Here is a 16,496-nt window from a genome sequence, read left to right as displayed (position 1 = left end):
ATATATATATCTTTTAACTCTCTTATAAATATTTATGCCATCATTATCTAGCATTAAAAAAAACAGGGTTATGTGAAACTTCAAGTTTAAAAATATATTATTAGCAGTGCGGATTTCTCAGTACCCTTTTCTTGCTTTATTAAAATTCTACTTTTATTAACATTTTTGTTTTGTTAATTTTCAATGTTTCCCAATATTAAAATTTAGATATAATGCAGTTTTGTTTATTCTTTAAAGTTTACCAAAAATAATCTTAGCAAATTACACAAAAAAGTTCCTATTTCAAAAATAACCTAACATATAGCTATATTTTGTATTAATATTTTAATAGTATTATAAAAATTACGACAATTATGCTTGCATTTTGACATATTTGCATGCTTTTTTCTATCTTTTGCAATAAGCTACCAATAAGCAACGTCAGACAACCCAACGCTATTTAACCAAATGTTTAAGTTCATGGTTTCTATTAAAAGTGTATTCATCTTTATTAAAAATAATTGCATCATTTTTAAACTATGATATATAATATCTTTAAACTTTAGAAAAGAAAAAAAAATGCACTATGAAGTGAATTTTCATTGGATGTTTTATATTAAATGTTTAAAAATGAATTAAATGTTTATCATTCATGAACTTTCAATAAATTTTAAGACCACGCATTTACACACTCAATTTTTTAAAGTATACTTTTTTTCTCGATTTAAATATATTTTCGGTATAAATTCTATACCTTGATGGGTTTTTTTTGTAAGGAGAATCAATAGTTCTGAAGACAAATCTAAATTATACGAAACGTGGTTAAAATTATTGCTTAGGTAAATGAAAAATATATTCAAATTAAAAAAAATAATAAAACTGTATATAGTGAATATCATGTGAGGATAGTCAAATAATATATTTGTTAAATGATACATATTTATACATATCGTTTAAGCAATGTAAAAACAGGTAATTATTTAGCTAAATTTTTTTAAATAAAAATCTACGTTATCTAACATAGAAGCTATAACATTTTATTTTATTAATTTCAACCAATTGAAAATTAATTAGTACATAAAAAATTTTTTCCTCTGAGTTCCTGTGTAATTAAAAATTTAAATTGATTATTTTTCAGCAACAAATTTTTTTCTTCTCTCATGCGTCTGTTCGGAAACTTACACTATATCAACAAGAAATTCATTCAATTTGCTCAAAACATCTGAACTCTTTTAAGGTTTTATTTTCAAAACCTTGGCCAAAGAAATTTTATAATATAATTGAAATAAATATAATTGAAAATTGTGTTTAAATGACCCCTCCAGGAATTGATTATTTGGCTAGTAAGTTAGGATTTTTGTATTATATTTGGAAGACAGAAGGTAAATCTGATAGATAGCTTTACTGAAAAACACTAAAATTAACCAGCGAAAAAATATGTAGTCAAAATATATAAACTATAAACTTTAAACTATAAACATATAAACTTCTAACTTTAAACTTTACATACTTGAGATATGCATAAGAAAGTAGTATCAAATAAATATATATCTATGTATTTATCAATAACCATTACCATCAACAATGAAACACAACATCAAATAAGCTCAATTTTATTTACGAAAACCTACCTTTTATATTTTATTTCTCTTTGAGACCAAAGTTTAACTTATTCTAAGTTTAATTAAATCGCAGACAATGCATCAGTTCGTTAAATTCACTATAAAAGCAACAATAAAATGCTTAGTTTAAATATTCCACCTACTCAGTAAACAAACTTAAAGCTTTCGAAAACATCACATGGAAGAGGAAATCAATAACACAACTCTTAACAAATAATTTATTTAATAAACTTCAAGATATGGCGAAACCATTATTCAACTTAAAGCAATTAATGAAATTATTCTATAAGAGCCGGAATTTTAGAAAGATAAAAATTAGGCAAGTAATCACAAAATGAATGTACGTACTTTCATTTCTTTTCTACATCTGAAATGTCAGTACTTTAATCCCTAAAGTGCTAAAATTATCTTATGTTTCAGCAGTAATGGTAGTAAGGAATTTTCTAGAAAACATTAAAGGATTTAATTTAATATTTCAAGTGCACTTGATTACTTTCAAAGTCTTCTACTTGTATCTATTTACCCTGGAGAAGGAAGAAAGAAAGAATAAACCCCTTTTTCCAAATTTGTTTTTGAAAAATGGAATTTGATGACGGAAAGTAATTTAAAGAAATGTAATTAAATCATCAGAGGCGAAAGAAACTGTTTCAGGTGACAGATTAAATTTAGGTTAAGTAAATTAATTTTTTTACTGCTTTTATTGAAAATAATAAATAATAATTTTTTTTAAAACTTTAAATATTATTCAAGAGCGTTAAGAATTGCAGCATTCCTCTTTCAGACATGAATATAATTTAATATATTTTTCAGTTTAGTAATTCAATTTAAAACAACAAGTTTCATTTTATATTGGTAATGAAATGTTTAACCGTTTCAAATATATTAGTTCGTTTGAAAATATGATAATTTAATTTTGTTTATATATGTTAAATTAATTTATCATTCTTCCTCTTAATGCAAGTACTTGAAAGTACAATATATGCAAGTACTTTTTAAAATAAATCAATTACTTACACTGTACACTTGATTTTAATTTTTATTCTTTTACAAACCATATTATACCTTTTAAAAAATTAATTAGAAAACTTTTAAGGTAAATATTAAATGAGAAGCTGTTGTACCATTACCGGGGTTTAGCTGGTTACCAAATAAGATCTATACCCAGTTGGAAGTTAAGTAAAAACCATTATTCATCGGGAGGGCGCCTGTTTGCATCAAAGTGCACGCCAAATGGACGCCAAACTCCCAACGCGAACCCGTACGCATATCAACATCGCCAACTCTTAAATTGACGTTGCACAGCTTTCTTTTTGTTCGTTTCTTTGAATCATGTGGGATAAGGAAATCAAAACTTATTGAATAAAAACTATTGGTTTTTTCCCGTAAAATTAGAGAATTTCATCATATTTAAATTTATTGGTATTATTTTTCTGAAAGTATACCAGAAAGTGCATTTTAAATAAATAAAATTGCTATTCTTTATACATAAAACATTTCTTGCAGACGCTTTTCTTTCTCAGCAAAAAAAGGTAATAATTCTTTATGTCGCATTTGATTTGTTAAGGGCATATCAGCAAGACGCGCCATTTTTAGTGGCTCAATTAAATCCAATGCTCTTGAAGGGTAATATAGTTGTATCTGATCCAAAAACGAATGTTCTCCTTACTTATCGAAATCTAGGATTCCAGTAAGACTACGAAACTATAACCATTTTTTTTAAATAATTCTATGATATATATCATTAAAAGATGGCAGGAATTAAAATTCCATTCAAATTGTCTTTTTTTAACTTACAACGGAGTATAGCATAGATAGATTTATGATGATTAAACATCGTTTTCTTTTCGATTATTATTTTATAATGCACTAAACAACAAATTTTTCTAAAAATACAAAAGCTTTTTTTAAATATCTAGTAAAGCCTAAAAGAAAATTAATTAAGAACAGACGTCTTCTGCTTTTGCATCAGGCAATTCTCAATACTTATTTGATATGAAATAAACCCATAAATTTCAATCAAACATAAATTGAGAGTAAAATGTAATTTCAGCAAGTTATATTATTAGTTTTATATTCTGAAAATATTGAAGCTTTAGCATGCAACAATTAGTTAAGATTCCAAGAATACTAGCGAAAGGGGCTTAACAAGTTAAGCTAATTTGCGTTTCATGGACGGTAGGTTGAGCTTGAAAGGGCATTTAAAGTTTAGCCAGAGGCTAGTTCGATGTTGAATCTCCAGTTAATCTTCCCTAATGCATTTGGAATTCATTTATTAGCCTCAAAATAAGAACGGATGAATGAAACTATTATATTTTACAATATTAAGAGCTTTGCTATTCAGATTAAATAAAAGGTATTCTCTAAGCTCGTCAATTTAAATTAATTCAAATTAAAGAATGCGTGACTAAAAGAAGTTTGAAATTAATTTAAAGAGTAATTTTAATTGTTACACATCTAATGTTTAATGACATTGACTAGTAACTTATTAATAAGACGTTAATTTTGTATCGTAACAGACTAAAACAAATATGACGTTTTCAATTTTAAATTCAAATCAGAGGGACTAAAATCGTTTCTATTTCCCTAAAAATCGTTTTCAATTCCGTGTCATTGAATTAAAAATAATTAATCTAATCACTTGTTCTATTAGAAAACCACAATGCATGCATAAGAAAATGTTTTATCAAGAATTTGTCCTTCATTTTTTGCAAATAAAGGACAATCACATGCATCTCAAATAATTGTCTACCTGTATAAATTATATGTTTGCAATCTGTGAATTCTCTTTCTTGAAATTAAAATTTAGGTTCGAAACTTTGATACTTAAATAATACAGATTTCAAACATAGTTAGCATAGTTAGCATTTCAAGCATATTTAGTGCACATCAATTTTAAGCATAAAGTTTTTAAGCATAGTTTGTACATCAATTTTAAGCAAAACGTTTCTAAGCATAGAAGTTTCCCCAATTATTTAAATCATATTTTTCTAAAATTTATTATTTTTCATGGGTCAGCATTTGAAACATTTTACTTATTGTTATTTACCAAAAAAAATAAAATAAAAGTGAAAATAATTAGAAAAAAGTAACACTTAAGAATCTAGAAGCAATTTTTTAATACATGCTATACACTAGAAATCATCTAACCAAAAAAACATCAATTCCTTGTAAAGTCAAAACAATTTACTGTATAGAAAAGGCTTTATTTTTGTTTATTTTTAGTCAATTTATTTACAAATAATATAAAACGTACTTTTAGTTTAACTCAAAACCTTACTAAGCATAAATGTGCAAAATGGAATTTCAAAAAATCAATTGTTTTTTTATGTCTAATTACCACACCTTTGATAAATTTAGTTATTCCAAAAATATCCAGGATAAGAAGTAAAATATGAAATATTTTCAACAGGTTTTCTCTTTAATCATCAAGAGGTGAAATTTCTGTTTAAGTTGTCGGAGACATTTAAAAACAAATGAGAAGACGTCTGTGTTTTGGCATTTACAAAATGTTTTCCACCTTATTAAAGAACCGAAACGAAAAAAACGACATCTATCTTGGAACTCGTCGCTCGCTGAGTTGTCCAGAGGAATTCAGAAAACGTGTTGGCAAGTGAGTGATTTGTGTCATCTTCTCGAGAAGTGTGTTTATTTTAAGCTTTAGTGTTAGAAGCGGTTGATACTTTAAGACACAGTTACAAAAACTAATGTTTCAAAGGTTCAGATTAAACGGTAGCTTTCAACTAATTATTTTAAACTTTTTTCATAACTGTTTGAAATCAATTTTAGTTTATCTTTTTTTTGTTGATTGCCCTTTTGCAAAATGGAGTTACCATAATTTTAATGATATTTTATACAAAATATATTTCAATTAACTTTCGAGTACATTAAAATATAATTTATAGTTTAATATACTCAAGGTAAAGCTAATCTTTAAGCATAACTGAAGTAAAAATTTTCGTATGTAATTATTGTGGTGTAAAACACCAGCACTTTAGGTCCATTATCCATACAATTCATTTTTAACGTAAAATCCATCCAATCCCACAGTAAAATATTTTACCGTTATTTTTACAGTAATATTTACAGTATTTTTACAGTATAATTTTTACAGTTATAACAATTTACGGTAAATATTAATGTAAAAATTACGGTATATCAGATGTTTTGCTTCATGTTCTGGTAAGAATGGATTTTACGGCAAAAAGTATCGGCATCTTGAATCCCGGTAATTTTTACCATAATTTTATCCGGAATTTTTAACGGTGAACGTCAGCTCATTTATATTATTATATAAAGGATTTGCCAAATAACGTATTTTTTCTCTAAATTGGGTGACTTTTTAAAAGTAAAAATTATCCAATGTTAAATATACCTAATCAGAATATGAGCTATTACTAAATAAAAGTAAAATATGTCAAGGTCAGTTTTCACTTTTTAGAACTAATTCAATTCACTGGATGCTGCAATCATTATAGCTTTTTACACGATTCATGAGTATTATATATTTTAGTGGCTTAAAAATCTGAGCTACAGCTGCTATATGTATCATAACCACACTTTAAAAAATAATAAAATATAACACTAAGATCAAGCAGTTTTGAAATGGCCAAAATTAACTCGTGATTATGTTTCAAGCTGAAATTTAAAGTGAAACGATCAAATTACGTATAGTTGGAATGTTCCCTAACTTTTTAGAAATCGTGAATTGTTATTATTTTATTTCTGAAGATTTTAACTTCTTTTATTGTAGTTTAATTTTCAGAACGAAATAATGAAATATTGATTAAATAATTTTCATTAAATGAAGAACTCCTAGCTTTCTTCTTTCCTAGTTAGTCTTCATTTAGTCTACTATTTGTATCATAACCACACTTTAAAAAATAATGAAAATAACACTAAGATTGAGAAGTTCTGAAATGGCCAAAATTAGCATGTCATTAAGCTTTAAGCTGCAATTTAAAGTAAAACGATCAAATTACGTTCAGTAGGAATCTTCCCTAACTTTGTAGAAATCGTGAATCGTTATTGTATTATCTCTTAAGATTTTAACTTCTTTTAATATAGTTTAATTTTCAGAAAGAAATAATGAAATATTAATAAAAAAAAATTCTTATTAAATGAAGAATTCCTAGCTTTCTTCTTTCCTAGTTAGCCTTCATTCCTAGTTTTACAAAATTCACCAAATGAAAACTACCTTTTAAACATTCAGATACCGGGAAAAAATCATCCAAATCACGTGCAGGAAAGGGGGGGGGCAGAAATATGCAGTGATTTTAGAATATATTGTGAGGAGAATATTGGTAGAACCAGAAGTCATTTGTAGGGGGAGTAGTGGATTGATGCAAGCGTGAGGAGGGGAATTCCAATTAGTTCCCCCAAGGAAGCGCGCAGGATTAGGCAACCCCAACGATCGATCCTAGGTTTTTTTTGCCCCCGCTGTCTTTCTACATCAAGGCATACGAGAGAAAGTATAATGTGCTACTGCTGCCTCTTTTTTATTTAATTTGTAGACATTACTGCGTTTTACCTCAATTAAGCATTCCCGTTTGACGCTTTGCCCCGCAATAATGAAAAGAGTGCGTGAAAATGGAGGTTGAAAACATACAGAAGGCATAAGTAGACGTTGATTTGGTCTTTTAACGCTTCTTGCTCAATCGAGATTTAAACCGATCGATGACAGAAGTACTTTTAGATAGGGTGATAATAAATTGTCGCAAGGGATATACAGGGCGTTTTAAGGGTTTATGTTTTGAATAATACAAACTGAAATACCCGCAGTGACAAGTGCCATAAATTTAGAGATTCATGTTTTTAGCAAATTACTCACCACGTATAATGGGCGATTTAAGTCTTCCGTAACTTTTCTATTCCACATAATTTAATTATAATGATTTTTCCAATCTTAAATTTTAAACAATGGCGGTTTAAAGTTAATGTTTTGAATAATACATTCTAAAATGGCCACATACGCATACTCAGAAAGTAAAATCAAACCGGTGGATGACAGAAGTACTGTTAGAAAGGGTGACAATAAGTTGTTACAGGAAACTTACTGTGATGTCTGTTCAAGGGTTTATGCTTTGAATGATACAAACTGAAATACCCGCAATTATACGAGCCATAGGGTTAGAGATTAATGCATTTAGCATATTACTTTACTCATTTAATAGACGGTTTAGGTTTTGCATAAAATTCTATTCAACACCATTTAATTATAATGATTTTCCAATCTTTAACTTAAGGCAATGGTGGTTTAAAGTTAATATTTTGAATAATACATTCTAAACTGGCCACATACGCATACTCAGAAATTAAAATCAAACCGGTGGATGACAGAAATGCAATTAGAAAGGATAATTATAAGTTGTTACAGGAAACGTACTGTGATGTTGGTTTAAGGGTTTATGTTTTGAATAATACAAACTAAAGTACTTGCAGTGATAAGGACCATGGGTTCATGCATTTAGCAAATATTTTTACTCGTTTAATAGACGGTTTAGGTCCTGCGTAAAATTCCATTCAACATAATTTAATTATAATGATTTTCCAATCTTAAATTTATTGCAATGGCAGTTTAAAGTTAATGTTTTGAATAATACATTCTAAAATGGCCACATACGCATACTCAGAAATTAAAATCAAACCGGTGGATGACAGAAATACTATTAGAAAGGATAATTATAGGTTGTTACAGGAAACGTACTCTGATATTGGTTTATGGGTTTATGTTTTGAATAATACAAACTAAAGTACTTGCAGTGATAAGAACCATAGGTTCATGCATTTAGCAAATTACTTTACTCGTTTAATAGATGGTTTAGGTCTTGCGTAAAATTCTATTCAAGACAATTTAATTATAAAGATTTTCCAATCTTAAATGTGAAATAATGGTTGTTTAAAATTAATGGTACTTTTATGGTAAAGTTAATGGTTAATGGTACCGGAACTTTTTGATCAGGAATTTTTTACAATGTTTGCTTAGAAAGTAAAATGTATCAGTTGGAGCACAGAAATACTGCTAAAAATGAAAATAATAAGTTGTTACATGGAATTTACTCTCAAATCGGTTTAAGAGTTTATGTTTTGAATAATATAATCAAAACTGATCGCATTAATATTCCTGTATTTAGCAAAATTCTTTACTTTTTAAAATTTTCAAAATTCTTACTTACAAAATTCTTTACTTTTAACTAGTTAAAGGCAAAGGTTTTGTGTGAAATTGCAATCGTCATAATTTTATTGTAATGATTCTTGCGTTCTTGAATTTAGTCCAATGGTTTAATTTAAAATTTTTAAATAATGCATACTCAAATGGTGATAATAGTATAATTTGAAATTTTTCACTTTTATTAATAAGATAAAATATTTGCGTGCAATTTTACTCATGTCTACGTAATTGTAATGTTTTTCTATTTTAATTTTGCACTATTTTGCAATTCCGTGTATGCATTACTTTGAGATTGCGGCTTTCTGCCATCGATTTTTTTGATATTTAAATGATTATTGTTGTTACAAAGTTGTTGTTAAGTATTCAATGTGATAATGATAAATAAACTGTTCGGTGTGAGTGCTTCAGCGAATATTCTATCTTTATTTTACTTTCAAATGTTTTCTTACACAAGTTTTTAAAATTACCGGTATATAAAACCTAATATAAATTCAGCTGTTAGAATAATATCGGAAACAGAATAGGATAAAATCTAACCCTACTATTAATTTGAATTGACTCTTGATCATCCAATATTTTGTTCTTCAATCAACATATAGCATTTTATCTCAACTGAGAAAAAAAAATATCTTCAAAACATTAGTGTTGAAAATTCTGGATCAATATAACATAAAAAATACCAGCACCCGGGGTGCATTATCCGTAAGAAACATTTTACCGTAAAATTTTATACCGTAATTATTGCAACAATATATATTTATTTACAGTATATCAAATTCTTTGTTCCGCACGATTTTTCAATACGAAGAATTTTATGGTAAAATGTATCAACACAAAAGTTTCTGTGCCTTTTACCGTAATTTGATCTAGAACTTATACAGTGATCTAGAGTATGGTAAAATTTACCATGATTCTGGCGCAATGGAACACCAAAAAGTTTATTAATTTTTACCAAAGCATCTTGGTTATGATTTTGGTAAAATTAATAATAGAATATGGTTATATAATATGTGATAAAATTTAGTAAATGTAATAAAATTTGGTAATTCATTGAATTGAAATCTTAAAGCATGGTATAAAAACCATTTATTTAATTAAATTTATTTTTCAATTTTATATTTTTTACTTAATGAATGGTTATAAGAACTATAATTTATAAAACCAGAATTTCCGATTAAATGTTACCATGTGAACGGAATGTTATTAAATGAATGGTTTAAACACCATATATTTTGGTTTTATTAACCGAAATTATTATTTTTTTTAACAGAAATGTCTATACCATACATTATGGTAATTTTACCAGAATTTGTTTCTTTGTATATTATATTTTATTAATTTATCTAGCTAGAAAGTTTTTAATAACTATTTATAGACTTAATTATTTTGTCCAAAACGTCTCGCAAAAATATACTATATGGTTTTATTAAATAAATATATTGTATTAAGCTATTAAAAAATGCATACAATATTTTAATAACGACATTTTGTAGCACGTGTCTCCCTTTTACTATTTTTTGTAAAAGAAATAAATAAAAAACATATTTCTTTTATATTTCGGCAAATTCATTTATATTAAGCGTCAGGCCAGATTCATGTGTGTCAATTTTCTCACAATATCAGTCACTAGCTATAATTTTAAATTTACTAACTAATAAATACTATACTACAGACATATTGCATCATTACTTTAATTATAAGAAAAAATTTAAAATAAAAAAGCGCATAAAACTTCCAAAACAATGTAGGATTTGACATTTTAAATAAATTTCAGGAATAATTTCCTAACATCCAATCCTTTCTAAATTTGTCACTTAGTCACTTAGAACAAAATCAAACAAACATATCATTTCAAAATTATGCCAAACAAAAGTAGCATATCAAGTAAAAAGTACTTCATTTTCAATTATTGTATTAGCTCAGTGTCTCTGCATAATCCTAATCACCACCGTTATCACCCTTTCACTACAAGAAAAATTTTCAACTCTGTAACCTGTAAACAATTGCAAAGTCTGCAAAACTACAGGAAAAGTTTGCATTTTAGACTCTTATTTATTTATTTTCTTCATTTTAGTGTCACAAATAAATTTACATATTTGTTAAATTAGCTTCACATAAGTTCTTCTTTAACTAGACTGCCCAAAAATTAAAATCCGTTTCAATGCACTTTGTATTTAAGTACATAAAATTAAAAATCTAGCAGAAAATATCAGAATAAGTATTTAGTATTCCTCATGATTACAACAATTCGACCCGTTAACAATGACTATAGCCGCTATATATGTTACAAACGATGCAGTAACAAATAGTTTTATGTGTATTAAAGTTAATATACATCAATTTTTAAGTTAAAATACAACCATAGAATTAATATAACTAATTTTGAATCCCATTCTTATGATATGACTTGAAAAATAAACTTACTTTAATGTACTATTGTGATTCGTTAAAATAACAAAATGTTATTTAAAAAACACTACCAAAATGTCTTGTCTCAGAGTATAGGAATTTATAATTGAGGAAGAGGTTTTCAAAGAAAACAATTCAACTTACCTATGGCAGTGAGCAATTGTCCAAGCAGAAATAATTCCTTCGGTAGCATTGCCACCTGTTTAGATGAAAGGCTTTTAATTTTCACTCATTTCAACAAAATATTATTCGGATAGTGTGTGTACTTTTGAAAACAAACTGCTTCGATTTATTCTCTTCTTACAGTTCATAAATATATAAATCCTTGAAAATACTTGTCGAATCGAGTATTTTTTAAATATTTCCACAATTTTATTTTATCTAATTTTTATTATCTTCTCACCATTTAAACAAATAAATACCACAATATTCGAGAAAAAAGTATCCAATGCAATAACAAGTTCTCTGTTAATTTCTTTTAACATTTTTTTATCAATTTCATTAATCGTTTGCAAAGTTTTTTTCCCACTGCAAACGATTAGAAATGAGCAGTTTACAAGTAATAAAGTGCACGTGGTTAATAATTAAGAATTGAAAATCCCAAGATTAACATTTAGGAAAACAAAATAACTTAGGTAACTAAGTAAGTTGAAATCATTCATAAATTCAAAGTATTCCTTAGAAATAGCGAAAGAAGTGTTAAATGTAAACGAAGAAAAGGGAGAAAGTCGATCGTAATCCGTAAAGACTTGTCACTCTGGCTAGACAAAATCACGCACACATCTTCCCCCACCAAAAACTTTCGGTCGTCTGCTTCGTTCGGTTACGTCATTTTCCTTCGTGCGTTTCAAGCAGCGCGCATGTGCATGAAACCCCCGCTATCCAATGAACATGATTTTAAGTGTGAAAAAAAATATTATTCAAAACTTAATCCTACGCGATTTAACTATACCTGAAAAATATAGATAAATTAAATACATGCAAAAGGTATAAATTGAATATGAGTATTTAGCTCTTACAATAATTTTCTTTTAAAAATTGTTTTGTGAATTTAGTTTAAAAAATTATTAGACTGAGTAAAAGAAATTAAAAATTTATGAACAAAGATTTACATTTGACACTTGTTAAGTCTCAAGTAATTGAGAACGGAAATAATTAGCAAGAAATTAAAAGTGTTTTAAAAGTTGTGGTCTGGACTTAATACGGATGGATACCTAAAGTTTGCTTCCCTTTCTTGCTTGAATTTATTAAATTTACGAAAAAAGAGACAGAAAGAGGGAGAAACTCAAAAGCTGCTTAGCAGACAAGCGTGTTAATGTTTCACACATATTATTATTTTTATTTTATTACACTGAATCAAACAATAGTCAATAAAACTAATAGTTGAGAAGTTGCTAGGGAATTATTATTCAGCTGTTAGGGAGTTAGTTAACGGCCTAACAACTGCTAATACTTTTGCAGATAAATGAGATATTATTTCCTTATTTTCTATGTTTTTCTTACGTTAATTTGAGCGATATCAAAGCAAGGTTAACAGGACTAAAAGTTCCAAAGCCATTAAAGTTTTATGTATAAAAAAGGAGTTTTTGCTGAAATTAAACGTAGGAAACATAAAAACATCACCCCACTTGCCTAGACAGTAATGTTTAAATTTACTTATTTCTCATCACGCTTTCAAGATAGAAATTTCCAAGTATTCTTACTTGGTCAAAATCGCAACAATAATCTTAAAACTTTCCTCGACTTATTTCCAAATAGAGGCGCCTTTTTTTCTTTTTTTTTTTGAGAACATGAGAACTTGTCTTCGATGGCTGAGCTGCGCAATTACTTCTGTTCTTCGACAAAAAATAGGTTCTGTCCTCAAAGGCTGTCATTTTTCATCACAAATAAATAACATCTCCTTTCTTCATATTCACTTCACTATTCTATTGAATTCCTTTGTGAACTCAAATCACTTCACGTGGTTTATTTATTTATTAAGAATTTTAAAAGTCATTACTTTTTTTTGACACAAAAACTGATTCATAATGGTTGCAGTGCGCAATTATTTCTGTTCAAAAAAAGGTTTTATTTTCGGTTAAGACGGAAAAAAGGTTTTATCTTCGAAGACTGACATCTTTCATCCCCAAACATAGAACATCTCTTTTCTTCAGATTCACTTCACGTGGCTTATTTATTTATTTAAAACTATGAAAATCATTAAAGTTTTTTAATTATTTATTTGTTTTTTATTTATTTATTTATTTATTTTTACAATTGGTGATATGAAACACATTCACCTGGGGTTAATAATTTCATTTACTTATTACTCATGAGCTTATTGCATGCAATAATCTTTTTCATTACAATGCGACTTCAAGCATAAAGAAATGTATTAGATACTAAATATAAAATATATAACTAGATACAACTGATACACGCTGCCTGACCGAAAATGTTCGAAATTCGAACATTTTGGAAGCGATATGTACGATAATCTGAACGTCTAGTCCTCTTTAAGTATTAAAACAGGTTTCTTTAAGAGAGACGCTGTATTTCTGGTCTGAATGCCGATGTGTTGTTAGAGTTTTACGTTCACTTCTAACCAAAACAATAAAATAACCAAATTTTACCAACTTTAACCGAATTTTATCACAGATTATAAAACTATATTTTATTGTAAATCTTTTCAATAACATCACCAAAGCGCTTCGGTAAAAAATGACGACCTTATTGGTGCTCTCTAACAGTCAGAAATACCGTAAATTTTACAATGTTCTGGTTTATATTCTTATCATTTTACCATATTCTGATCGTATTCTTTTTCTGAGTTTATATAAATTAATTACCTGCCTAATTAATCTCTGTTGTGATTCAAACATTACTCTAAAATAGTTTAAAATCTTAATGATATAATAAAATATGTTCAATAATATATAATAAGCAATTATAACAATCTAATAAAATATCATCAATAAATTATCATTTAAAAAGAATCCAGAAACGTCATAGTAGCAGAAATAAACTCTATATATTAATTTTTGCTTTTAAAAATATGTTAATTTTGAACATCACAAAATATGCATCTGTTGATTATTTATTTAGTCTAGCATTTTTTTCTATTTCTATTGTTACGTTTAATATAAGTACACCTTATATTAATATTAGAATTAATTAATTAATTTTAAAATTAGAAAGCTAGTTCTAAATTTGACATGAAAATTTTTTTCAGATTGGATAAATTATATTTAGTAATTCGTCTTCTCGATCAATTATGTTGCTACTTTGTGAAGATTGAAGAGAATAATTACTTCAACTTCAATTATTAACTTGATTCCTCTGCATTTCACCATGATAACGTAACAGAGTAACCCCTTATTTTCTGACTAAATTAAACAGGTTTCTATTATTAGAAAAATTGAAAAAGACATAATTTAAAATTTAAACCACTCAAAGTTGAATTTGATATTAAAAATAAACATAAATAGGAAAATAGTTCATGTGCTGTGCGATATTATTTCAAACTATAACAAATATAACTTTTACGATATATTACAAATATAATATAACTATTTTGAAATTGGAATAGCTTCAAAAACCATGTTGTTTGAATAAAAATACTTCCATTTTTATCTTTTTGTAACTGCTCTAGGAAATATTTTCAATTTAATGTTTTTATGTTATAAATAAATTTACAAGCTCCTGAAAAACAAATGTCTATAACATATGTTTCATAGTTTTTAGATATTTTATTAAATATAATAGCAAATAAAGTGAAGTTCGGGGGAATAAACATAACTACTTAAAAGTAAGTATTTACTCAGAAATACAATTTAATAAACAAATACTATTTTATAACATGCAAATTTTTCCTCTGCAGTTGTCAGTTTCTTGAAAAAATTTTGTGATTTATAGTTTCCGAGCGTTAAAGTGGAGAAAAAACACAGTTTCGGTGATATTTATATTAATGAACATGGAAATCCTCTGAGATTTAAGAAAACTATTCATCAAAGGAACTAATCTCGTCACAATATTTTTCAGCTAGGGAAAGAGTCCTACGGTAAGAAAACGAAAAGAATGAGTGGAACTATTTTATGACGTCGGTAAGATTCGAGCTTAGAAAAGTGACAAACGTTCCATATGTGAAAAAACAGATCTTCGACCTTTTGTCACATTTATCATGTTTGCAGTCATTATTTTTTATTTATTTATATAACTTACTTTACAGACTGTGAAATGTTAGTTTTGGAATCATTATAACCGAAAGCGATTTCACAGATTTTGTTTTCATTAAAGAAAATTCACGAACAAAATATTTTTTTCAATCTAGTTTGGGAATGTTAATGATTAATTAATGCATCGGTTGCTGGAAAAAATGATAAGTTTGTTATATTTGAAGTATTTTTATGACGTAAAATATTAAGTATGTGGGGTGATTCCACAGAATTCTGCCATTGCTGACATTCACGTGGTGTACTCTTTTAATTCCTTTAAATGTAAGAAAAATTGGTGCGATTTTTCGGTCCAAAATTGTTTTGAAACACGAATTACAAATTAAATTTAATCAGTTTAATAAATTTAATAAATCAATTTAATCAATTTAATAAATTTAATCATGTTCACCCAATCTAATTCTGTGGAATACAAATTCATGAGTAGAAAATTCGTTTTTTGTTCAAACAGCCCATCTTCACCGTGTAATAACTCTCAAGGAGAATCGATTTTTTATATTATTGATTTATCAAAACTTATTAATCATCAAATTACAACCCTATTAACATTTATGTAAAAAAAATGGACATAAACCAATCTCCCCTTGATCTTCAAATGTGAATCACTTTTTATTATTTATTAGAAGGTAAGGGAATTATTTAAAAGTTACTTCACAAAGATAATTATCGAATAAAAAATTAATAAACCTGTACTGCTTTTCCTGAATTAATGGAATGAAATGACATAGCTATAAAATTAACTTCTCATAATGATACAAAATAGTTTTACTTAGGGTGTATTTTAAAAATTTTAGTTTGTATTTAAAATATATTTCGAAGTATGGAGAGTAATTTTAATTTTCAATTCTTACAAAGAAAAAGAACGTGCAAAAAAACATTAGATTTCGAAGAAATTTCGTTCTTTCTTTAGGTTCGAAACAGTTTTCATTTCATTTACAAATTTAAGCGTAGAAATTTTTAACTATAATTACGTATGTATTCTTTATTCTAAAGTAATAAAGAGACACAATCTAAATTTCAAAAAATAATTTTTTGAAATAAATATTTCAGAGAGTATTTATATTTTAATTTCTTAGAATATTGATATTTTAATAATATATATATATA

The 16,496-nt window shown here is 27.0% G+C and overlaps 1 protein-coding gene across 2 annotated transcripts in view; it reads right to left on the bottom strand.

Annotated features, from left to right (window-relative positions):
- The window catches only part of LOC107444494 (irregular chiasm C-roughest protein teiresias), a 60,016-nt gene extending 48,024 nt beyond the window's left edge, over window positions 1–11,992 (bottom strand). For both annotated transcript variants that reach the window (XM_016058644.3, XM_016058645.3), the window contains exon 1: window positions 11,323–11,992. In XM_016058644.3, the coding sequence (XP_015914130.1) occupies window positions 11,323–11,371 (49 nt within the window). In that variant the 5' untranslated portion in view covers window positions 11,372–11,992. The remainder of the gene's footprint in view (window positions 1–11,322) is intronic.
- Between the last annotated feature and the right edge of the window lie 4,504 nt (window positions 11,993–16,496).

This window comes from Parasteatoda tepidariorum, chromosome 4 (genome assembly GCF_043381705.1).
Source record: "Parasteatoda tepidariorum isolate YZ-2023 chromosome 4, CAS_Ptep_4.0, whole genome shotgun sequence".
NCBI lineage: Eukaryota > Metazoa > Arthropoda > Arachnida > Araneae > Theridiidae > Parasteatoda > Parasteatoda tepidariorum.
Note: the sequence above shows the minus strand (reverse complement) of the source record. Positions and strands in the feature narration are given on the sequence as shown.